Source organism: Anolis carolinensis, chromosome 3 (genome assembly GCF_035594765.1).
Source record: "Anolis carolinensis isolate JA03-04 chromosome 3, rAnoCar3.1.pri, whole genome shotgun sequence".
In the NCBI taxonomy this organism is placed as follows: domain Eukaryota; kingdom Metazoa; phylum Chordata; class Lepidosauria; order Squamata; family Dactyloidae; genus Anolis; species Anolis carolinensis.
Window position 1 is genome coordinate 288,245,099 of NC_085843.1, and position 24,737 is coordinate 288,269,835.

Below are 24,737 nucleotides of genomic sequence, written 5' to 3' on the forward strand. Positions count from 1 at the left end.
ATCAAAGCCCTAGGAGAGATCACATTTCTAGAAACATCAAAGGGTGGGTTGAGCTAAATAGGACGGGAAGCAGGAAACAATGGTGAAGCCTAATCAAAGCATACAAGGAACTGGGGAAGGTGTCCCTAATTCTTTTCTAGGCTTCCTATCTAACCATAGAGATTTCGGGTTGTTGTATGTCTTTCGGGCTGTGTGGCTATGTTCCAGAATACTTCTGGAACATGGCCACACAGCCCGAAAGACATACAACAACCCTGTGATCCTGGCCATGAAAGCCTTCGACAACACATAGAGACTTAAGCAGTGCAGGATGATATTTTTCCAACAACTCGGGCATCATGAGGCCCCTGAATCAAGGGCATCCTCTTCCCCTGTGAGCTGTGTCGGCAGCACTGAGTCACGGAAGGCCAAAGAGGCATGCCCAGAGAGAGAGAGAGAGAGAGAGAGAGAGAGAGAAGGGAACGCCAGCCAAAGACAGAGAGGGAAGCATCCCCGGTGTCCCCTCTGCAGGGCTTCCTCCTCTTCCCGGGGCTCCTTCCGAAGGGGGCTGAGGGCGCCAGGCAATGGCTTCTTGTCCCAGTCATTCCTCTAGTGCAAGTCATGGAACTGCCAACTCCAGATCCAAAGTTTTTTGGGGAGGAATCCCCTCTTAGCGACTCCAGGGGAGGGGAAGGACCTTCTCTGTGGGCCAGCAACACCCCCTGCCCCACAAAGCAAGGCTGGAACTAGGCTGTGAAGGGGAAATGCCCCAACGCTCCCCATGGCCCCCATCCTCACATGCTTCTCCCGCAGGCTAGAGGCTCCATCCAAAGCATGTGGCCCCCAAAGTTCTCTTCTTGGGACCCTCCTCTGCCCCCCATCCCCCCAGAGCATGCCAGGCTCACCTGTGCCTCACCTGTGAGGGCAGCTGGAGGCAGTCAGGTGAGAGGAAGGGCCTCCTGTCAGTCCTCCGCGCCCTGCAATTAGGGGGATTAGTTGCAATTAGGGGATTAGGCCTCCTCCCTCCAGAGCAACACCTGGCAGTGTGTGTGTATGTGTGGGGGGTGGCTTCCCGGCCTTGTTTACCTCTCCCAAGATTGCAGGGACCCCCCCCCCCCCCAGCAAGGCAAGCAGAGCAGAGGGTCAAGCAAAGGCCCTGCAGCCTCCTTGGGTTGGTCCTCCGTCCCCTGACAAGGCTGGGCCTCCCATTAACACAGTGGGTTTTTTACATTAATAAAACCAAGTTACTATTATAGAGATTTTTTATCATGTCAGAAGGGACTTGAGACCATACTGCAAGTCGCTTCTGGTGTGAGAGGCTTGGCCGTCTACAGAGACGTTGCCCAGGGGTGCCTGGATGTGTTACCATCCTGCTGGGAGGCTTCTCTCCTGTCCCCGCAAGCTAGAGCTGACAGACGGGAGCTCACTCCAACTCACGGATTCAAACCGGCAACCTTCAGGTCAGCAACCAAACCATCAGCTGGCACAAGGGTTTAACCCATTGCGCCACCGCAGCTCCTTACAGAGATGCAAGAACAAGAAGCAGGGAAAGAGGAGTTAGTGACAAGAATAACAGGATCCTCAGTGATGTCCAAGGGATCCCGAAAAGTTAGCCTCCCAGAAGTAAGAAGACACAAGACAAAAAAGACAGGTGTGTGGATTAGGAAGAGGCCATACAGCCTGGAGACCACACAACACCCGTGATTCTCTCCATGAGCTTCCTCTCCAAAACTGGGGTGTGTGCCGAACTCCACCCCACACCCCATGCACATGCACATGCCTGGTGCTGTTGTTAAGAAGGAGTGTGACCATATTGCTGCTGCTGCATCACCCAGAAAGATTTAACAGCAGATGACTTGTTTTGCAGAATGGACTAATCACCCTGATAATTGCACTTCATCCTGCCTCAGATGGCCTAAAATTCCAGGTGCGCAGCCAAGGGCCCGGCCAACCTGGTGCCCTAACCCTCCAGGTGAAGCCCGTTGTTGACGTGCGATGGAGAGAGATCCCAGTGGCCATCATTGGTCAAGGGCCATGCGACCCAGGCCCTGCCCTGGATGGGGTCTCATCGGACTGAGAGGTAAAGGAAAACGAGTGGGAGAGCCATGGCATGGGGACCTCACTGCAGACTGAGCCATAAAACAACAGGGTGGGGTCTCCCATTTCCCTGCAGCCCCCTTGCCCTTTGGTTCCCCTTCTCTCCTTACAGAGAATCGTACCTGCACCCTGGGCACACCTTGGCACACACTCTCCCTGGGAAGAGCGGGCAGATGGAGACGGGTGCTGGCATTCCTGGACCTGTCTGATCTCGCTTGCAGTGTGGACGGATTGATGCTGACTTCAAATGACAGCCAGGGAGGCTGAGCGCAGCACCTGATGCTTAGTTTTTGCCCATGCTGTGGGCCTGCCTGCTGATGTGTCCATCCCACCGGAGCCCCAGGGATGATCGGGGAGTCTGGTGGGACCTCTGCCCAGACAAACCCTTCTCCCGGGAGCTCCTCACGCTTGTGGGCCCCCATGGCAGCAGCAACACTGCCTGTCCTTCTGTGTATCTCAGCCCCGGGCGAGGGTCTGTGTCGTGTTTTTGTGGCAGGAGGAACATGAGAGGAAGAGAACCGTGGGGCTTGAGTGGTGTAGGAGACGGCTGAGGATGGGGCCCTGCACCTCAAAGAGGGGCTTTGGGGTCCCAATCCCTGGCTCTGTCCGAGAGATGGACAGAGTGGAAGGGGGCTTTGGGGCCACAATCCCTGGCTCTGTCCGAGAGATGGACAGAGTGGAAGGGGGCTTTGGGGCCACAATCCCTGGCTCTGTCCGAGAGATGGACAGAGTGGAAGGGGGCTTTGGGGTCACAATCCCTGGCTCTGTCCGAGAGATGGACAGAGTGGAAGGGGGCTTTGGGGCCACAATCCCTGGCTCTGTCCGAGAGATGGACAGAGTGGAAGGCGGCCCTTGGTGGGAGCTGGGATCCTCAGGAGAGTGGGGCTCCACCCTTTGCCTTCCACAGAGTAGTCGGAGGAGGGAGAGGGCATACCTGAGAGCAGGGCCTGGACATCACAGCCAACCGTCATAGGGAGGACTGGGTGAATACTACAAGAACTCAGCAACGGAAGGGGAAGAAGCTTAAATGAGCAGCTGCAGGAAAGGGCACATGGCCCATGGTGCCGCGGCATGAATGCAGAGAGTATAGGAAATAAACAAGATGAACTTGAGCTCTTGACATAGCAAACCAGATACCGGTATGATACAGTAATATATATCTTTGAAACCTGGCAGTATGAGTCTCAATATGGTAAAGATAAGCCTGTGTCATTTTGACTAAGCCTTTCTGTCCCTAAGGAGCCTTTTGAGTTTGTTGAGTTAAAGCTGATATGTTTGTTGGGATGAGGCTGACTTTGAGTGTGAGCTGAGTGGAGGTCATTTGAGGGCTCCTTAGGGTTGTTCTATTGAGTGGGTAGCCCCAGGGCCTCCACCTGCACATGTGGCCTGGAAGAATGGAGGCATGTGCTGAGAGGAAGTGAGTCAAAGGGCACTCGCCCTCTATATAGATGCAGCCCCAGGCCCTGGAGCTCGGCCCACAGGAGCTGCACTTGCAGATAAGGCCGACGGGGCGTTTTCCGTGGGTTTGGTGGAAGAGACGGCAGAAGGTGAGAGTGTGTCTCCTGGGTTCAACCTTCCCAGCCCCACAGAATGTCAGTGTATGTGTTGTTGGGTTATTAAGGCTACTTTTTGTGAGAGTAGAAGCTTGCTTGCTTGCCTGCCTGCTTACTCATTAGGGTTCTGGTGTCCTATTGTGCCTGGGCTCAGGATCTCTGCTTCAGCGGATGGTCTCAGGAAAGTGGGACTTCTGCTGAAAGGCAGCAAGTCAGAGGTTTGGTTGGGCACTAGCTCTCTACAAAGCTGTGGCCCACACGTTGATGGAACTCAGTGTACAAGAGATCAGCGGACAGAGAAGGTCCATGGACATCTTGCAGAGGAGTTGGAGACTTATGGGGTGGACACTTGGGAGTTGGGTTTCGGTATTACATAAGGCTAGGGAACACTGATAGTGAGGGAACCACCACAAGAGTTGTAGCTGGTTTGTAGTCTTGCCGGAAAATGTGGATAGCAATACTTGCCTCAAGGGCAGGTTGGTGCCCCCCTTGGAAGAGAAGGCCCAGGAGCTCGAAACCCTTGTATCTCCTGTGCAGCATATTCGGGAACAGATGTCCTGGACAGGGAAGATTGTCCTGGAGGAGGAACACATTGAGGATGTTTCTGAGGAGGGGTTTGTTCCTAAACACAGGGGGAAAGGGACACATAGACAGAAAAGGACCATGGATGGTTCTGAGTTCGGAGCTACAAGATCAATTTGGAGCTCTCTCCAGCAAGAGACCTTGTGGGCTATCCAGTCCAGCTTCAGAGACAATGAGGCAAAACTGGGGGAGAGCCACAGAAGGCAGCGCATGGGGGGGGGGGGAGGCACAGAGCACCTTGCAATGGGCAAGCTGTTGTCCCGGCACTTCACGCGTTGTGCTGTTCCTCTGAAGACGTGGTCACTTGGTACAGAGGAGCACCTCCACCTCCTCTTTGAAATGGCACATTCATTCAAGTGGAGGCCAGAGGAGGAGGGAGGAACCAGGCTTCTGCTTGGGGGCATCCGCATCCTGGCAGATGATGGGTGTGTGCTTGGCACCGGCTTGGCACCAGCGCCTCCCATTTCTCCTCGCCCGCCTCTGAGCCACAAGGCAGAAGGGGCAACTGCCCCACAAGGAGGAAGGGAGGGAGTGGCGGAGGCCCTTAAAAGGAGGGCAGCTGCCAGGAGAGCAGGCAGGGAACACAGGCTGCAGGTCACTGGGAGAAGAAGACTCCAGGCCAGGTAGGCAGCCCCAAGCAGTCCCTCTGCTCCCACGGAGAGCCCACTGATGCCGCCTTGGGGGCTGCTTCAAGGCCGGCGGGCAGGAGGATCACTGCTCTCCACAGGATGCCTAGAGCTGAAGAACGATTTCAGGGGGAAATGCCCCTGCTTTTCTGACACTCATCCCACCCCCCTTTAAGCCTTCATCCCGTGTTGCTATGGGGGGGGGGGTAGTTATGGGAAAATAATGCTTCCCCCCCTGGGCAGCCACCACCCAGATGGCAACAAAGGGCCCTTCCTAAGGTGCCCCCCGCCTGGAAGGGCAGACCTGGCAGGGTAAAGGTCAGCCAGGCCAGAGAAGGAGCCTGTCCTTGGCCCCTGACAGCACTCCATCGGTCAAACAGAGAGAAGGGCTGGCAGCAAAAAAGAAGGCAGGGAGGCCAGCCCCCACTTCCCTGCAGGAGGGCTGGGCTCTTCCTCCTCCTCCTCACTTGCTTTCCATCCCAAAGTCAGCCTTTGGGCAGCAATGGGAGGGTCAGTGTCCCAACTGAATATTTGTGATGGACCAACTCCCCATTACCAATTCTATGGCCGTGAGATGGGGACCCTCGGGCTGCTGGGGAGGTTCCCTCTGAAAGTGTCTGTTCCCTTTTGAAATGTGGCCGCAAGCAAAAGACCCTCATAGACATTTGTGACAGGTGACACTGAGAGGCCAAGCAAAGCCAGGTGCTCCTCAAAGATCTCTCTTTGCAACCGGGTCGGTGTGCAACTGCACAGCTGTGCAAATGGCATTTGCTGACACAACGCGTGCCCCACTGTCCCCTCTTTCCTCCAGGAGAGCGTCCTGCCATTCTTGCCGCCATGCCCTCCTCCTGCTCCTCTTGGGTCCACTTGGGGCTGCTGCCCTTCCTCCTGCTCCATCTCCTCCTGGGCCTGGCCCAGGCCCAGACCTTCCACATGGGGAAGTGCCCGGACCCCCCAGTCCAGGAGGTCTTTGACATCCACAAGGTAGGACAGTGCTGCTACCGCTTCCATGGCAGGGCTGGCATCCAGGAGTCAGCAAGCCATGCCTTGCCATGTCCTGGTGGGGCGGGCACGGAGGCCTGTGGGGCGGCAAGGGGGGCACCGGCCTGGTCCAAATGCCGGGCGGGGCAAGAGGGAGGGGCATGCGGATCATGCTGGGCACCCACAGAAGTGGCACTGCTTTCTCTCCCTCTCCCAGTATTTAGGCAAATGGTACGAAATTGAGAAGCTGCCATCCAACTTCGAGAAGGGCCACTGCATCCAGGCCAATTACTCGCTGAAGGAAAACGGGAAAGTGAAAGTAGTCAACAAAGAGATTCAGTAAGAGGCTGCTCCTCTGTGGCAATTGGGGGGGGGGCGCTGAGGGGGCCAGTGAAGCCAAGGGGGTGAGGCGTTGGAGCACATGCTCCCGGGGCATGGGGGGCTGCCAGGGCCACTCCTGACTGCAGGGCCCATCCCTCTCCCTTCCAGCATGGACGGCACCCTCAACGAGATCGAGGGAGAGGCCTTCCACGTAAACCTCCAGGAACCGGCCAAGCTGCACGTCAAATTCAACTGGTGTAAGTCCCCTCCGCGTGTGCAAATGTTTGTTTTGCACTTCCTGGGAGGCTTGACAGAGGGCATCTGTCAGGAGGGCTTGGAGGGTACCCTCCTGTGTGGTGGAACGGGGCTAAATCAGATGGCCCTTGGGGGTCCCTTCCAACCCCCAATGCCTTTCCCGTTCAGGCACTGGCTACTCTGACTCCAAACCCTTTTCCTCCCAGCCTCTGTGCTTGGCCGTTTTAATCTGCATCGCTTTCATTGCGGAGACTCCTGGGAGCCGTCCTTGGCTCCTTTGCAGTTCTCCCCTGCCTGAACGGTCCTCACTCAGCAAACCCAGCTGCACCACTGGTCTGGCTGGCAGTTCCAGACAGCAAGAAGGAAGGTGGCCAGGTGGGGGAAGTGGCCACCAGGGAGAGCATCTCATTTCAGCCACCCAAGAGCGCCATTCTGCGTGTCCCAGCTCCCCAGAGGATGGCCCCACAGTTAATGAATTGTGGAGGGAGGGGAAGGACAGAGGAGGACCTTTGCCCTGGACAGCCAGGAGTCCCGTCCTCCCCTCCTTCAGCAGGTTGCCTGAGAATCGCAAGGCCAGTCCAGTCCAACCCCTTTCTGCCACTGAACACACAATCTGATTCTTCCTGACAGATGGCCATCCAGTCAGTCAAAGGAATCCTCCCTGGCTTCCCCATGCCACCCACACACCCAGCCATATGCTGCGATGCCCCACCAACATACATGGTTGGACAGAGCCACTGCCTACCAGAAAGGGCTGCAGGGACTGGGTTTAACATATGCTGGCTGTAGCTCCCCCAAGGTTGTGCCCAAGGCAAGCAGCCCCTCTGCGGGCGTGGATCCTGCCTTTTCCTTGGGAGACCCGCTCCCTGTGCTTCCTTTCTCCCCTTCCTCCCCGCAGTCATGCCGGCAGCCCCTTACTGGGTCATCTCCACTGACTATGACAACTACGCCCTGGTCTACTCTTGCACCAACTTCATGTGGCTCTTCCATGTGGATTACGCCTGGATCATGTCCCGGACCCCCGAGCTGCACCCGGAGACCGTGGACCACCTGAAGAACATCCTCCAGTCCTACGACATCAACACGGCGCGGATGCGGCCCACCGACCAGACGGACTGCCCTCCTGACATGTAGCCCCCCCGCAAGGGGACCAAGGCTGGACCGAAGGACGCATGAACACTCTGACAGACAGACTTTCTTGCTTCCTTGTGCTAAATAGCAACGCTTACGGCATGATATCTGTTGGGAGGCCTTGGGCTGGGCGCAGGGGAAGGGAAAAAGGAAGGAAGGAAATAAGGATTGAAGGATGGCAAGGAAGGAGAGGAGGAAAGGAACAAAGGAAAGATGGGGCGGAAGGATGGATGGATGGAAGAAGGAAAGGGCAAAGGAATGTCGGGCGAGAGGGAAAGAAGGAAAGTCGGGAGGGCAAAACCTGTCTTCGTGTAGCTTTGTGAGGCCTCTTTTCCAGCTGTTGCTTCAAAGCCCACATCTGGCTCCAGGTGAGCCAAAGGCAGTTGTTTGGGATTCTGTGCCACTGCTGCCTTTGTGGTGTCATGGAGGGCAGAGAGCTGGAACCCACCGGGCAGCCATGCCATGCCTTCCTGGGTGAAGCTACAACCCAAATGCTCTTTTGAGGAACCTTCAGCTTTTCTGCTTAGAATAATAAACTCCGCCAGGCAAGCAGTTTGCATTGTTCTGCTGGATTTCTTCTGCTTCTGGGCATCCTCTCTTGGCTGTATGTGTGGGAGGGGCACCCCTATGTGTTGCGCACTGAGGCACATCCTTGGCTACCTCCACAGGAAACCCTGTTGCCCCTTTTGAGGGGGTGGGTTGAAGATGCCACAGGACAGCCCTCTCTCAAACAAGGAGGTGGTTTGCCTTGCATGAGGCGACAACAGCAGCCAGTTCGCCCAATGGTGTGTGCCCTTTCCCTGCTCTAAGGGCCCCAGGGGTCCCCTCTTGCCACCTGCAGAAGGCCCCTGACTCTGGAAAAGCCTCTGCTTCCACCCAAGAGGAAGGGTCGCACTGCCTTGCCCAGGAGGAAGGGCCTAAACGTCCAAAGGGAGGGTGGAGTGGCCACATGCCTGCCTTGGGCCCCTTTCAGGCAGTGAGTGGCCGGGACTCTGAGCACCTGAGTGTGAAGCCTCAGCTGGAGCTGCAGCGCCCCCTAGAGAGAAGCAGGGGCATCACCACCAATGTGTTTTGCTCTCCAAAAAAGCCTTCTTAATAATAATAATAACAACATTTATTCTTATACCCAGCCTCCATCTCCCCGAAGGGACTCGGGGCGGCTTACATGAGGCGACAGCCCAGGCAAATACAATAAGAAATATAAAACACAACAACAACAAAAACCAGCCAGCAGAGAGGAAGAGGTTGTGCTGCAGGAGACTCTTTAGAGTTATTATTCACTCCTGTAAGAAGTGGGGGCCTAGTTCCCACCTCTGAGCTTTTCTGCTTCTTGTACTCAGACAAATGCATACTCAAGTATTTTCTTGCTTACGTTAATAGAATCACAGATTCACAGAATAATAAAGTTGGAAGGGATCCCCAAGGGCCACCCAATCCAACCTTATTCTGCCAGACAGGAAAAGCACAATCAAAGCACCCCTGACAAATAGCCATTCAGCTTCTGCTTAAAAGCCTCCAAGGACGGAGCTTCCACCAGACTACTGAGGCAGAGAGTTCCACTGCTCAACATAATAATAATAATAATAATAATAATAATTTTATTTTTATACCCCGCCTCCATCTTCCCAGGGGGCCTCGGGGTGGCTTACAGATATAAAACGAACATATAATAATATCAAATACAGAGAAACACGCAAATGAAGGCATAAAATAAAGTCACAATCATTTGTAAAACACAAGTTAAAATGCTGCGATACAATCATAAAATCAACAGCTTTTTTTAAGGTCAGGAAGTTCTTCCTAATGTTCAGGTGGAATCTCCTCTCCTGTCATTTGAACCCATGGCTCCATTTGAACCCATGGCTCCCTCTATTGGAGGGAGCAAGCTTGTTTTCTGCTGCCCTGGAGACTAGGACATGGAACAATGGCTTCAAACTACAGGAAAGGAGATTCCACCTGAACATCAGGAAGAACTTCCTCACTGTGAGAAGGGCTGTTCGGCAGTGGAACTCTCTCCCCGGGGCCGTGGTGGAGGCTCCTTCCTTGGAGGCTTTTAAGCAGAGGCTGGATGGCCATCTGTCGGGGGTGCTTTGAATGAGATTTCCTGCTTCTTAGCAGGGGGTTGGACTAGATGGCCCATGTGGTCTCTTCCAACTCTACTATTCTATGATTCTATGAGTCTTAGCTTCCAGGACAACAGAAAACAAGCCTGCTCCTTCTTCCTTAGGACACCCTTTCACGTATTAACACATGGTGATCGTGTCTCCTCAACCCACTTTCGTACCCCCTCCTGGCCCATAAAGGCTCCCAAGGCCATGAATAATATTTTTTTCCAGTGTCAGGAGCAACCAGAGTTGCTTCTGGAGTGAGAGAATTGGCTGTCTGCAAGGACGTTGCCCAGGGGACATTGCCCGGATGTTTTGATGTTTTTACCATCCTTGTGGGAGGCTTCTCTCATGTCCCCACATGGAGCTGGAGCTGAGAGAGGGAGCTCATCCACCTTCTCCCTGGGTGGGATTCGAACCTGGCAGCCTTCAGGTCAGCAACCCAACCTTCAAGTCACAAGGCTTTTATCCCCTAGGCCACCGGAGGCTCCATGAACAATAATACAATAATTCGAAGGTCGAAACACTTCATAAACACATTAAAACGAGGCCAGACACAGATGCAGGCGAAACGTCAGGAGAAAATGCTGCTAGAATACATTGGAAAGCACACAACACTCCATTAAAATAATCATTTAAAACTCCTGAAAAGAATCCCAATCTTAGGATCTTTCTTTTCCCGCCCTCAGCCAACTCCCGCCATTCCTCACAGCCTCAGGCCCCTTCCTTTTCCCCCTCAGCCGCTTAAGCGGCTGAGGGGGAAAAGGAAAGGGCCTGAGGCTGTGAGGAATGGCGGGAGTTGGAGTCCAAAACACCCGGCCTGGCCCCGGCCTGGCGTCGACTCCTATAGCCCAGAACCGTGCGGCTCTCGATGCGCTCCTGAGGCGATGGCGGCCATTTTGGGAACTCGGCGGGGCCCTTCAGGGGAGGAGGAGCCTTGGCGCATGCGCGGAGGGCGGGGCCTGTGAGCTGCAACATCTCTCCCGCCTTCCTTCCTTGCCCGCCCCTCCCTTGTGACGTCACCGCCCACACCAGCGCCTTCCCTGCCCACCTTGCGCGTGCGCAGTGGGCCCACCCGACTGAGGCGGAGGCTGAGGCGTCGTCCGGGGCGGCTGCGGCCTGTGAGGCGGGCGGGAATCGAAGCGACGGGCCTCGAGAAGCAGAGGAGGAGGGCGGGCGGGAGGGCGGCCAGGCGGGCGAGGGGGTGCCCGGCCATGGAGGCGAAGAGCTCCCCGTCCTCGTCGCTGTCGTCCACGGCGGCCGCGCGGCCCGTGAAGGGCATCCTGAAGAACCCTTCCAGCATCTCCGGCCTGAGCCTAGGCCTCGACATGGGCCTGCCCTCCCCGCCCCGGAGCGGCAGCGCGCACCGCGAGCGCGACAGGGAGGCGCCGAAGGACGGCGAGGCGGCGGAGAAGCGCGCCCGCCCGCTCGAGACCCGGCCCAGCGTCGAAGGGTGAGTCCGGGGCGGGGAAGCAGGGAGAGAGGGCCGGGCTGCGCCGAAAAATAAAGTCCCAATTACAGGGAGAGGAATAATTGTTTTTATCCAATTGCTGCCAGTTAGAAGGTTAAGCTCACTTATTTGGTCTCCTATCAACCCACTCAGCCCAGGGGACAGGAAGAGTTAGGCCTCGCTTAGGCCTCTTCCACACTGCCTATAAAATACAGATTATCTGATTTGAACTGGATTATATGGCAGTATAGACTCAAGGCCCTTCCACACAGCTATATAACCCATTTATATTGGACAGTGTAAGGTAAAACCTTTACCCTTTACCTTAACTACCACCAATTCCTCAATAATTTATTTACCATACCACCATAGTTCGCCACAGCAACGCGTGGCCGGGCACAGCTAGTATATGTATAAAAGGATAAAAAAAATTTCGGCCTAGGACAAAATTACACATCCCAGAAACACTAAACCTGGCAGCACAACCCCTCATCCATGCCTCTACGTTCATATGACAAAAAGAAAAGAAAAATAAAGTCCTAATTAGAGGGAGAGGAATAATTGTTTTTATCCAATTGCTGCCAGTTAGAAGGCTAAGCTCCACCCACTTGGTCTCCTAGCAACCCACTCAGCCCAGGGGACAGGCAGAGTTAGGCATCACAAATGTGAGTAGATGAATAGGCACTGCTCCAGCGGGGAGGAAACGGCGCTCCATGCAGTCATGCCACATGACCTTGGAGGAGTCTACGGACAATGCCGGCTCTTCAGCTTAGAAATGGAGATGAGCTCCAACCTCCCAGATTCAGACATGACTGGACTTAATGTCAGGGGAAAACCTTTACCCTTTACCTTAACTACAGTAGAGTCTCACTTATCCAACACTCGCTTATTCAACATTCTGGATTATCCAACGCATTTTTGTAGTCAATGTTTTCAATACATCGTGATATTTTGCTGCTAAACTCGTAAATACAGTAATTACTACATAGCATTACTGCGTATTGAACTACTTTTTTCTGTCAAATTTGTTGTATAACATATTTTAATGCTTAATTTGTAAAATCATAACCTAATTTGATGTTTAATAGGCTTTTCCTTAATCCCTCCTTATTATCCAACATACTCGCTTATCCAACGTTCTGCCGGCCCATTTATCTTGGATAAGTGAGACTCTACTGTACCACCAATTCCTCAATACTTTATTTCCCATACCACCATACTTCGCCACAGCAATGCATGGCCGGGCACAGCTAGTATTATAATATATTATATATACATATAATATTAATATTATTTTGTAATACAATATAATACTAATAATATAGTATAATATTTTAATTCTATATTACATGTAATATTATTAATAATATTACAATATATAGATATACAGTAGAGTCTCACTTATCCAAAATAAACGGGCTGGCAGAACGTTGGATAAGCAAATATATTGGATAATAAGGAGGGATTAAGGAAAAGCCTATTAAACATCAAATTACGTTATGATTTTACAAATTAAGCACCAAAACATCAGGTTATACAACAAATTTGACAGAAAAAGTAGTTTAATACATGGTAATGCTATGTAGTAATTACTGTATTTACGAATTTAATACCAAAATATCATGATGTATTGAAAACATTGTCTACAAAAGTGCGTTGGATAATCCAGAACGTTGGATAAGCGAGTGTTGGATAAGTGAGACTCTACTGTATATACAATATAATTTACAATAATATATAATAATATAATATATTGCATGTGCATATAATATTAATATTATTTTGTAATACAATATAATACTAATAATACAGTACAATAGTATTAATTATATATTATATATTACATGTAATATTATTAATAATATTACAATATATAGATATAGTACAATATGGTAATTTATTGGTAGTATTGTGCTATGCTAATAATATAATATTGTATGTAAATTAATTTGTAAGCCGCTCAGAGTCCCCATCGGGGTGAGAAGGGCAGGATATACATGTATTAAATAAATAATCCAGAAAGTGCATTACACTTTGGAATTAAAAATGAACAAAAATAATTATTTTTTAAAAAAATTTATACCCCACCCCATCTCCCCGAGGGGACTCGGGGCAGCTTACATGGGGCCAAGCCCAGGCAAAACAGACAATATAATACACAGCAATAAAACAAATCAATCTACAATAAAGCAAGTCACATAAAACAAACATGCTTAATAAAATCCTGGGTTTGCTCCTAAAAAGAACTGGGCCATAAAAGTGCTAGTAGTGTCAGATACAGTCGGGGAGAGGACGATACAAAACCATTGTCCCATTAAAGTGCTGGGGGAAGGCATAATCAAAGGAGAGTATGGCCGGCTAAAGGAGTAAAGTGCAGTAAGAATAAAAATGGGCAACAGGTCAATCCTTTGCTGTGGAAGTCAATCGCCAAAGGCCTGTTGGAAGAGCCAGGTTTTCAGGTTCTTCCGGAAAGTAAGGAGGGTAGAGGCCAACCTGATCTCCCTGGGGAGAGAGTTCCAGAGCCGAGGGGCTACGATGGAGAAGGCCCTCTCCCTCGTCCCCACCATCCTTGACTGCGAGGGTGGTGGGAGCAAGAGGAGGGCCTCCCCTGATGAGTGAAGAGACCATATAGGAGCCGGTCAGCCCTTCCCGCAGCAGCCACGCCCCTATTGTTGGAAAAAAGTGTTTGAGGAAGCAAGCGGGAGAATTTAGTGAGGAAGGAGTTGCAAAGCTTCATCGCTATGGTAAGTGCCTAGATTTGAATGGTGACTACGTCAGATGTGGTATTTGGGTGTGGCTTTCAACTGCATATGGTAAATGTTTTCTCCTATACTTTGTTCATTTTTGATTCCAAAACGTAATGTACTTTCTGGATAACCCTCGTACCAGGGAGTCACTCTGGACATAGTTATTAATTTATTTGAATCATTTTTATTCCGCCCTCTTTCTCACCCCAAAGGGGGCTCAGGGTGGAGCACAACATAGATACGGCAAACACTCCATGTGGGGACATAATAATAATATAGGTTTAATATAGGTAAAAGTTTCCCCTGACGTTATGTCCAGTTGTGTCCGACTCTGGGGGTTGGTGCTTATCTCCATTTCTATGCCAAAGAGCTGGCGTTGTCCGTAGACACTTCCAAGGTCATGTGGCCACTGACATGACTGCATGGAGTTCTGTTACCTTCCTGCAGAAGCGGTACCTGTTGATCTACTCACATTTGCATGTTTTCGAACTGCTAGGTTGGCAGGAGCTGGAGTTAACAGCGGGCGCTCAAGCCACTCCCCAGATTTGAACCTGGGACCTTTCAGTCTGCAAGTTCAGCAGCTCAGTGCTTTAACACGCTGAGCCACCAGAGGCTTCATAATATCATCATCATCATCATTTAATTACTTATTAATCGCCCTCCATCCAAGATGTTCTAGGCGATTTACAAGCTAAATTGTAAAGGATAAAAAATACATATATACAAATATTGATAAAATTAACATAGATCAAAGGCTCTAGTAAAAAGCCAGGTCTTAAGTGCTAGGGTAAAAGGCCCTAACTCACGCATGGCTCTCATATAGGACGGCAAGGCATTCCATAAGGCAGGGGCAGAAGTAGAAAAAGCTCTGCGTCTGGTATATGATAATATTAATAATAATACAACAATTATAATATATTATATAATGTTATATAAGAATATTATTATTTAATAATATTATTATTATGCAAAGACTCTGGCTCAAGCCAGTCAAGGTGGTCCCAGTGCCTAAAGACCTTGGCCTGTTTTGTTTGTTTATTTAGTTTTATTTATTTATATCCTGCCCATCTCACCCCGAAGGGGACTCAGGGCAGCTCACAACAAAGGCACAATTTGATGCCTTGAACACATATCGACATAAACAACATATACTTTAAAGTCACATCATTAAAGCAATTGCAGCCCTCTCCTCCAATCACTCCATGAAAGGTGGGAGGGGGTGCTGCATGTAGATGGGAGAGCCCCCCCCCCCCTACACACACCCTTTGTGGCACATTTTTTGAACAGATGGGGGAGGGGTTTCAAATGCCTTCACCTCCTTCTCTTTCTGTGTGACCCTCTTCCATTTCCCCATCAAGGAGGGGATGAAGGACCAGCTCTGCTGCAGGAGGGCCTTGAGCTGCTGATGGGAGACACCCCCCCCCCCAAGTAGGGAAAGCTGTCGCTCTCTCTGCCTGCCTGCCTGCGGCCCCTGCTGCTTGTCATGACTCATAGCCAAGAAGGAGGTCATTGCACTATATCTGTGTGTGTGTGTGGGCGTGTGCGCGTGGAGGCTTCTTGTCCCTCTCTTTCCAGGCCCAATGTTAGAAAGTGTTGTGTGGAGGGAGGCTCCTGGCATGAGAACTGGGGGCCCGTTGGGTCTTGAGAGCCCTCCCAGGCAAACAAGGGCCCATCTTCGAACTCTGAGGATAGCCTGGAAAGGAATCCCACGGGAGCATTGCAGCACACCAAAACATCTGGGAGTCACTTTGCACTGTGCTCTGACTTACAAGAAGCACTGCTTGATTAACAAAAAGTGGGTGCTGGAAATAGCATTGTGCGAAAGCTGGCTGGCACAACCTGGGGATCGCAACCAGGCACAGTGAAGACATCTGCCCTTGAGCTTTTGCTACTCTGCTGCTGAGTATTGCATGCCCAGTGTGGAATACATCTCACCACATTAAAACAGTGGATGTGGCTCTCAATGTCACCACAAGTGTACCTTTTGAACACGCCTGATAAAGAACTAGAAATAAAATTTGGAAAAAAATTGTTTTGCATGACAGTGGGAGCTTGAGTGGTACAGTAGAGTCTCACTTATCCAAGCTAAACAGGCCGGCAGAAGCTTGGATAAGCGAATATCTTGGATAATAAGGAGGGATTAAGGAAAAGTCTATTAAACATCAAATTAGGTTATGATTTTACAAATTAAGCACCAAAACATCATGTTATAGAACAAATTTGACAGAAAAAGTAGTTCAATATGCAGTAATGTTATGTTGTAATTACTGTATTTACGAATTTAGCACCAAAATATCACGATATATTGAAAACATTGACTACAAAAATGGCTTGGATTATCCAGAGGCTCGGATAAGTGAGGCTTGGATAAGTGAGACTCTACTGTATATGCCAGATATTGGAAAACCTCAGAGATGCCTCCCTGAGAAGAATGGGAAAAATACAGTACAGATTTGTTGATAATGGATAAAGGAACTGCACTCTTAAGAGGAGAACCTTTAGAGAACTGTGTTAATGAATGGCAACCCATGATCCAACATCTCAATATAAAATTAATATAAACATGTATATAGACTGTAAGACTGTAGCCTATAAGACTGTAGCAAAGGAAGAAATGTATATTAGTTTGGAGCCTATGATACCTTTATTTGTACTATTTAAATAGAAGCACAGACCACTGACTACAATGCAGCCTGAGCCCTGCCACATGCACAATGGAGGACCTTCTTGGAGCAACACCAGAGACACTCCCAAGTGGCCAGCTTCTGGTCAAAGGACATTTAGTAGAATGCCAAGTTCTTGACTTTGTGGTTTTTTATACATAACTGTATCCTCAACTTGCTTCTGACACGATAAATACATGACTTCCTTTTCCTTCCCCTTAGGAAGAAGTCTGCCAAGTGGGATGAGATGAACATCCTGGCCACCTACCACCCGGCTGGGAAGGATTATGGCCTCATGAAGATTGACGAGCCCAGCACCCCCTACCACAGGTGGCGCCCCCACCCAACCTCTGGGGCCACGCACGGGGAGGGAGGGGGGCTGGCCAAGCCCTTTGTGTGTGTGTGTGTTGGGGGGCTGCTGTTGCTGGAGGGGCTTCTTGGATCTATTCCCCCACCCGGAAGCCCCTCCCTGAGCCCCTCCCTCTTTTTACCCCCTTTGCAGCCTAGTGATCGATGAGGAGGGGGAGGCACACAGCGATGAGGAGCAGGAGACCCCCACCGCCGACCTCCTGGCCCGGAAGTGAGTGGTTCCAGGTGGGAGGGGGGGGGATGGGGGCTCAGGACCCCAAGAGAGGCAGGTCATGCACAACCCAGCCCTTCCCCAGCCAGGCAGAAGTCTCCCTCGGCTGTCAACCCCTTTTTGAAGCCTGACAGCTCATTTGACGGCTGTCGAATCCCCTGCAGGAGGAAGGTCATTCCACAGTCTTCTTGGGGCCCATGCATTGGAAAACAGGAGCAGTCTTTTGGAATTTTCTCCCCATCTTCCAGCGTGAGAGCCGCCCCTCCCAGTTTGTCAGCCTTGGTGCAAAAGGCTTTCCTCGTGCATCCCAAACCTTGTCATTAAGCCGCTGATCATAACGCTGAAGAGTAATGGCGCCAGGGAAGGGGCCTTCCCACCAGGGCCCTCCTCCTCCTCCCAGCCTGAAGGGCAGCCACAATTGTGACGCTTTGAGCACAGGCTCCCAACTGTTTATGGCTCCTCCTGACAAGGCTTCCATTTATTCCACATTATTATTACACATTTTTATCCCGCTTTTCTTCCACAGGTGGGACTCAAAGCAGCAAACAAATGGTTAAAAAACAACAGTAACATAATACAAGAATCATCCCCCAACCCAAAGTAAACATATTATATAAACCATATAAAATAAGCGTAATAATGAACAGCATTTATCAATCAACCAATCAGTTTATTAATGCTCCAACCAATGGTCCTATGCCTTTACAGAAACAACATTATACAGACATATCATTAAAAATCCCCGCGTCTCAGGCCACCAAGGTTGCCCTTTAAAATATTGCACTAAAAATCATGAAGCTCTGAATCTTTAGCTGTGAGGACCTTGCCAGACCGAGATGGGTTTCAGTGATGAGTCTTGTTGAATCAGTGCAGTAATTGAAATGTCATTCCGCAAAGCCCTGCCCAGCAACAGGTGCCCCAGCAAGCAGGCCAGGGAAGCTTTGCGCCTCCTTTGGGTTTGGTGCCCAGCTCTTGTCCAGTGGCTGGTGCTCCTTGGACCCAGAGAGGCTCAGCTCTGCCCGGGTTCCCTCTCTGCAGGTTGGCTGCAGCAGAAGGCAAGGGGCCGAGGGCCTTGGCCCAACAGGAAGAGAGCAGCGATGAAGGCGAAGACGAGACAGACCTCACCCCGGAGGAACGAGGTCAGTGACTCTTTCTTTCAAAAGGAAAAAGGCCGTTACATTGCGATGCATTTAGTAAAGCTGTCCCAACTCCACTTTGGTAGCATGAAGAAAATTGCCTGTTTCCCTTCACAGAGGCTACAGAACTCACTGCTCAGTTTTGGAATGAGCGTGTTCCCCCTTGGACCCTTTAGACCTTGGGACGTTTCTAGGGAGAGCATCCACCCTTCTGTTCCCAAATGCACCTGCCCAATAGAGGAGGCATTGGTGTGCTGCTTGCACAGAGCATATGTAGCATGAGCCTGATCCTGGCTCTTTGCAAACAATTGTCTGCTCCGCCTGTGGAGGCTTGCCCAAACGTGCCCGTGAGCCCCTTCAGAAGCAGTGCGAAACTCACCTGCTTGGACATTCTGTCAGGTCCGTGAAAGGTGGGGAGATCCATTTCCGTCCTTGTGCCAATCTTCTCTTCCACTTGCTCCCTGTGCAGGGCCTTGTTCGTGTGGCCATTCAGCTGTTCAGGCCTTTAACTCCCAGAATCCCTGGCCCGCTTGTCCAGTGGTCAAGAATTCTGGGAGCCAAAGTCCAAAACAACTGGGGGGGGGGCAGGTTGTGCACCACTGCAAGGAACACATGCAGATGGTGTGTACTGGGAAGGCTCATTACTCCCACCTGCCACATTATTCTTCACTGCCGTGTGCAAGCAAAATAGTGGCTGCTCCCAATGCAAAATCTTCCTTGAGGAAAGTCTTGGCTATCGATAGAGCCCTCTGTGCGCATGTACCAATGTGCCTCAGTCCTTGCCACTCTGAGCCCTCTTTTGCAGCTTCCTCAGCCCCTGGCTCTGGTCCCAGGGCAGCATTGGCAGGTCAGGTCTTTTGTGGGGTGCAGGTAAATCTGAAGAGTGCAAGGCATCTCTGTCGGTGGGTGGTGATGGTGATGCGCTTTGTGCCCTGTGTTTTGTGCAGAGAAAAAGAGGCAGTTTGAAATGAAGAGGAAGATGCATTACAATGAAGGCCAGAACATCAAACTGGCCCGGCAGCTGATTGCGAAGGAGCTACGCGGAGGAGGCGCCAACGAGGTGGAAGATGAGGACGAAGAGGATGACGATGAGGACGAAGAGATGCAGGACACCACTGACTTGGGGGGGATGAGCCCAGATCTTGGTGAGCGCTGATTCCCATTCGTGAGCCATTGCTCCCTTTTGGAGAGTCTTTGTGGCTGCAAGGGGGAATGGGAGCATCTTCCAGGCGCATAGGTGCCAAAAAGTCCCTCCTGTAGCGCGTGGCACTGCCTTTGGGGCCTGCATTGTCTGCCTGCCTGCCTCCCTCCCTCCCTCCCTCCCTCCCTCCCTCCCTGCTTTCTCTCTGGGCAGTGCTGCTCCTTTGGAGAGAGAGTAGCCAGTTCCCTCCCTGGAAAGGAAACAGAAAGGGAGCCCAGTCCCCAAAGGAAAGGAGCAGACCTTCCTTAAATATATATATGTGTGTGGGTGTTCCTCCCCTCTTCTCGGTATTCATTAGGAGGCTCCCTGGCCAGGGTTTGCAAGGTGGGTGCTGTTCCTTAGGCAGGTGCTGGCCCCTGTTGCTCAGAGGGGCTCCGCCGCCGTCCCTGGACCGACCCCTGCGTTTGTATTTCCAGATGCAGCGTCCCGCGGGCGGAATGTCTCCTTCTGCTTCAATTACCGTTGAGCCCCTTTCCCCCTCCCTCCCTCCCTCCCTCTGGGCCTCTTTTGGGAGAGAGACCCCTCTCCTCCAAGGCCCACTCCCATCCCGTCCTTCCATGTGCGTCGGGATTTTTGGTGAATAAACTGAGCAGTTTGCTCTGAGATTTCAAGAGTGGTGAATGTCAATGGAAATTGGGGACCATTGGGGCCTGAGTCCTTGAATCAGCTTTCCCCTTCCAGAGCTGCCTGGCTTCCAGTCTTGTAACCACAGTAATATGAAAACAAACTCTTATTTGCCAGAAATAGATTCAGTTGGGAAATAGGACTGGAAGGTACACCTAGGTTCTGGAGGAAGTTAGAAAATAACGTGTGTATGAGAGCATTCCACTGGAAGGGGCTGGTGGCACAGTTCAGAAGAGAGGGAACCCGTTTGAGGGATTGGCTTAGCGGCAGGGAAGGGTGCCTTCTGTCCTCTAGGAGCTCTGTCCTTCCGCAGGGGGTTATTCAAGGAGCCATGAGGGAGCGGCACCCCTACTCCCATGAGAATCCTACCTGTTGGGCTCCAGCCCTGCTTCCCCTTCGCTAGAGACTCCCCTTTGAATCCTCCAAGAAGCAGCTTCCTCCACTAGGTGAGGACTGGCTGTTGTTCTGGGACCAGTGGGGGGAGGGGGTCTGCAGAGGGGGGTCGCATAAAGTATGGCTGCATTTCTTTATCTCATTTGGAAATCCCTCAATTTGGCTGCGTTATTGCCACCTGTCCGTTGCCTCTTTGGAGTTCACAGAATTGTGTCCTGCTGCTCTGTATCAGTCTTCATTTTACCCCCTGCCCTGCCCTGCCTGAGTCAACTTCTGGAGCAAATTATCTCCCCGCACCCTGTCTCTCTCCCCTGGGAGATGGTCTGCCTGCTGTCTGCTGCAGTGGCCCCCAAGACTTGACCTGCCCCCTTTCTAGTGCAGGGCTCCATGACTGATTGAGCTGCGAAGGGGGAGGCGTAATAATGTTTATGCAGGGATTCTTTGAGACCTGAAAAGTATTTGGGGGGTCCTTCCAGGGTAAGAAAAGGATGGGGAGGATTCCAGGCCAGTGAAGAATTCTGGAGAATTGAGAAAAACTCATGCCTTTGTGGTTTTTGTTTGATGTGGTGCAAGGTACCATCTGTGGCAAGGGGGGGGGGGGGCTCTCTCTTGTTTAGGGAATCAGGATAAAATTGAGGGATGGAGGGTGTGATTTGCAAGGCTGAAGGGCCTGAGTGGGCAGCCTTATGGTGCTGCAGTTCAAGGGAGCAAAGGAGCTGCTGGGCACCTGGGGCGCTGATGCATCCCACTGTGTGTAGGGGACAGCTCTGTTGCATGTGCACTGCATAAAAAGGGTATCCCTTGTCACCACAGTGTTTCTGGAAGCCGCTTTGTCTTTTCAGAAGTATAGTAAAGGCAGTACCACTGCCTTGATGTAATGTGATGTAGTGTCATGTACTTTCCTGGGGCTGTAGAGGCCTAGTGGGCCTCTGCAGCCCGTCCCCTCTGAGAAACCCATGTTGCTCTTCTCTCTTTCCCGCAGTCCCCGCTGCTGCGTCTGCTGCTCCTTCTGACCCGCTCGAGAGCATGGCACACGGCCTGGAAGAGGTCTGCTCAGGACTGTAAAGCCAGCAGGCCCTTGGGTTCCTGCATCACGCCTCTCTGTCGTGGCCCAGCCCTGCGGAGTGGCCCGCTTGCACTGTTGTATTGCCAAGAAAGCAGCTGAGTAGCCACCGAGACTTTTCTGTTAGGGACTGGAGATGGCCTCAGAAGGCAGCTTCGTGTAAAATCTGTGACCCCAGCTCATTCACTCTGCTCCTCTTCTTGGTTTGAAGGCACCCAGCGCCTCCTGCTTCCTGCTCTTCCCCGTGGCTGCTGATGTGCCAGACCCTCCAGTGAGGGAGATGCCCCTCGCCCTCCTCTCTCTGCCACTCGCTTCCTACCTGCACCCACTGCCTCAGTTGTTGTTCTCTGAGAAAGAGCGGCTGCACTGAACCAGGCAAGGGGCTGGTGCTTCCTCTGGCCCTTTGTGGTTGCGCTTGGGGTGTTAGAGTTGGGAAACCATGAGCCAACCCCAACATGCGGTGTAGTTTTTTTCATGTCCTTGGCTGGTTTTTGTTCTGCCGTGGCTCTTTTTCCACCCTGCGGTGTGCCTCTCTGCCACCTAAGGCATCCATTCACCATGCTGCTCTGCCGCACTGCTGGGGCCCAGGGAGAGGCCAGCGCTGGGGGTCTTTGCTGGGGGAGGAGAAGCTCAGGGAGGCTGGGCCCTCCTCCATCTGGGAATTGGCCTCGGAGAGGAGCAGCATCTGGGTGTCGAGGGAAGCCTCTGGCCAAGAAGGGAGGAGCTGGCTTAAGTCTTCCTTCTGACTGCACTGGCTCAGAGAATATTTTTCCATGACTCCTTTTTAGATTTTGCGTAAATTCTGTATGTTTGCAGGACTCTGTATGACTGTGTAGATCTTATTTTAAGATGACATCTTGTTGTGTGTCCAAATAACACCTTGAGCTATTTTATCATTGTGTCAAACGGGGACTTTTTTCAAATGCCGGGCTCTAACTCTCTTGGAGGACTGTGCAATGTGTGTAACATAGTTATCAAACTTTAATTCAAGGAGGAGGGAAGCTGTAGAAAGGGTCTAAAAGAGCTGAGGCAGTGTTGGATTGCCTCAGGCAACCGGCTTGGATTTCTGTGCCCCCCCCCCCCCCACTCCCATCCAGTTGTGGCATTTCCATAAAGGAAAAGGCATTCTCTCCTCCCCCCCCCCCCCCCAAAGCCCTGGTAAATGTGTTGTCGAAGGCTTTCATGGCCAGTGGAAGAGGGAGACTCAAAGGATCAAGGGTTTAGAGAACAAGCCCTATGAGGAGCGGCTGAAAGAGCTGGGCATGTTTCTTCGAAGGCTTTCATGGCCAGGATCACAAGGTTGTTGTGTGTTTTCTGGGCTGTATGGCCATGTTCCAGAAATATTATCTCCTGATGTTTCGCCCACATCTATATACCGCACAATCTCTGAGGATGCCTGCCATAGATGTGGGCGAAACATCAGGAGAGAGTACTTCTGGAACATGGCCATACAGCCCGGAAAACACACAACAACCCTGACCTGGTAAATGTTTGACATTTGTTGAGAGAGGCTGGGGCCTGGTAACTTGGCATCTGGGTGGAGTGAGCCTGACCTGCCTCCCTGGGAGGCTGCCCCCCCCTGCTCCCACTTGACCCCTTCATGTGCAAGACAATGGCCGGAGGGTAGCGGGGTTGGGAAGTGGAGGTTAGCTTGCGCCCTGTACAGCACTTGGATTATTGACACTCAATAAAACATCAAGCAACTAGTTGTTGAGGCCAGTGGTTGCAGAGCTCCTGACTGGGTTATTCCTCCCCTACATGCATGCGCACGCACGCACACACACACGGGGGGGGGGGGAGGGGTGACAGTCAGAGAGGCCTGGCCCTGGTGGGGAAGGTGAGCAATCCCTGCGCTTGAGCAGCAGCAGCAGCTGGAACCCCCAGGATGCCTTTCTGCATGAGGTCTCTATTAAGAGGCTGAAACGTTTGGGGGGGGGGGGGGCGCGGCAAAGAGTTGCCCCAGCCTTTTCCAGAAGCTGCTGGGTCCGCCTGCCAGTCCCTTTCATTCTGAGGCATTTGGGGAATTGCAACCCTTGGTTTTGGTGGGATGGAATCTTAGGATCATGGAAGTCATAGAATCATAGAATAGTAGAGTTGGAAGAGACCACATGGGCCATCCAGTCCAACCCCCTGCTAAGAAGCAGGAAATCGCATTCAAAGCACCCCCGACAGATGGCCATCCAGCCTCTGCTTAAAAGCCTCCAAGGAAGGAGCCTCCACCACGGCCCCGGGGAGAGAGTTCCACTGTCGAACCTCCCTAGGACTTCCCTTCACGTATTTGTACATGGCTATCATGTCTCCATGAAGTCCAACCCTCATCTTTCTGCCAAGCAGGAAGGCTCCATTCAAGCACCCAGGGCAGATGGCCACCCAGCCTGTGTTCCAAGACCTCTGGGGAGGAGACCCCCGGGCAATCTGTTCCATTGCTGAACAACAGTTATCATTGCCAGGAGGTTCTTCCTCAGGTGGAGGGGGTCCCCTTTTCCTGCTGCTGAAACCCAAGGCTCCACTGTGTCCCTCAGGCCACGTTCTGCACCACCTTCCTTAGAGGAAGCAACTGGAAGCTGGGCTCCTATGTTGTGGGTACCGACCTGGTAGGGAGACCAAGATGCTTGTGCGTCAAGCCTTTGTCCTCCCAACTCTTCTTGTCACTCTCGGCTTCTGGAACAATTCCTTTAGTGTTGCCGCCAGAGAATCCTGCAAATCTCTTGGAAAGAAGGCGGATGAACATCAGCATCTGAAGATGGAGAGACCGTGACCCTCCGCCATCCCCTTCATTGGATCGAGTGCCCCGTTGTCTGAAGGCCCAGAGCAGTTGCTTTTCTCTCTGCTCATGAACAGAAAATGGCAAAAGAGACTTAATGGTGGGCTTAAAGGAAACCCAAACAAATGTGGGAAAATAACCGAAACTGGGAAGCCTGGGCCCTTGGAACCAGAAATCAGCTGCAAAGAGGCGCGACATCTGGAAATGCATGTCCTCTTTGTGAAAGACCAGCCCTGCAGACCCAGAACAGGCCTCCTTCACGCTCTGAACATTTTGGACACAGGAAAGGGTTTCGGAAGGCCAGCCACATACACATATTGGTAAGCAACAAAGGGAGCCCCTGGGGGCACATGGGGTTAAACCTTTGTGCTGGCAGGACTGCTGACCAAAAGGTCAGCGGTTCAAATTCGGGGAGACCGGGTGAGCTCCTGTCTGTCAGCTCCAGCTCCCCATGTGGGGACATGAGAGAAGCCTCCCACAGGATGG

The 24,737-nt window shown here is 51.8% G+C and overlaps 2 protein-coding genes across 7 annotated transcripts; both read left to right on the forward strand.

Annotated features, from left to right (window-relative positions):
- The first annotated feature begins 1,959 nt into the window (after positions 1–1,959).
- Positions 1,960–8,077, forward strand: apod (apolipoprotein D). 3 transcript variants are annotated; one of them, XM_062977578.1, is made up of 5 exons: positions 1,960–2,059; positions 5,649–5,821; positions 6,036–6,157; positions 6,308–6,396; positions 7,293–8,077. In XM_062977578.1, exons 1-5 carry the CDS (start codon positions 1,975–1,977, stop codon positions 7,526–7,528), a joined length of 705 nt encoding a protein of 234 aa, XP_062833648.1. In that variant the 5' UTR covers positions 1,960–1,974; the 3' UTR covers positions 7,529–8,077. The 3 variants fall into 3 exon arrangements, with proteins under 3 accessions (XP_062833648.1, XP_062833650.1, XP_062833649.1); XM_062977580.1 differs by lacking the exon at positions 1,960–2,059 and adding an exon at positions 3,489–3,623; XM_062977579.1 differs by lacking the exon at positions 1,960–2,059 and adding an exon at positions 4,678–4,834.
- Positions 8,078–10,676: 2,599 nt separating this feature from the next.
- ppp1r2 (protein phosphatase 1 regulatory inhibitor subunit 2) lies at positions 10,677–22,380 on the forward strand. Of its 4 annotated transcripts, none has more exons than XM_062977577.1 (6): positions 10,677–11,083; positions 16,713–16,820; positions 16,993–17,070; positions 18,109–18,209; positions 19,154–19,351; positions 21,360–21,498. In XM_062977577.1, exons 1-6 carry the CDS (start codon positions 10,845–10,847, stop codon positions 21,371–21,373), a joined length of 738 nt encoding a protein of 245 aa, XP_062833647.1. In that variant the 5' UTR covers positions 10,677–10,844; the 3' UTR covers positions 21,374–21,498. The 4 variants fall into 4 exon arrangements, with proteins under 4 accessions (XP_062833647.1, XP_062833646.1, XP_062833645.1 ...); XM_062977576.1 differs by lacking the exon at positions 21,360–21,498 and adding an exon at positions 20,345–21,337; XM_062977575.1 differs by lacking the exon at positions 21,360–21,498 and adding an exon at positions 19,824–20,018.
- The last annotated feature ends 2,357 nt before the right edge of the window (positions 22,381–24,737 follow it).

Bases quoted from the DNA above. Each gene is read 5' to 3' on its own strand.
- ppp1r2 (XM_062977574.1), top strand. From the start codon at position 10,845: ATGGAGGCGAAGAGCTCCCCGTCCTCGTCGCTGTCGTCCACGGCGGCC. The intron at 16,821-16,992 runs GTGGCGCCCCCA...CCCCCTTTGCAG, and splicing joins CCCAGCACCCCCTACCACAG to CCTAGTGATCGATGAGGAGG. The intron at 19,352-21,406 runs GTGAGCGCTGAT...TCTTTCCCGCAG, and splicing joins GGGGATGAGCCCAGATCTTG to TCCCCGCTGCTGCGTCTGCT.
- apod (XM_062977578.1), top strand. From the start codon at position 1,975: ATGGAGAGAGATCCCAGTGGCCATCATTGGTCAAGGGCCATGCGACCC. The intron at 5,822-6,035 runs GTAGGACAGTGC...TCCCTCTCCCAG, and splicing joins AGGTCTTTGACATCCACAAG to TATTTAGGCAAATGGTACGA. The intron at 6,158-6,307 runs GTAAGAGGCTGC...TCTCCCTTCCAG, and splicing joins GTAGTCAACAAAGAGATTCA to CATGGACGGCACCCTCAACG.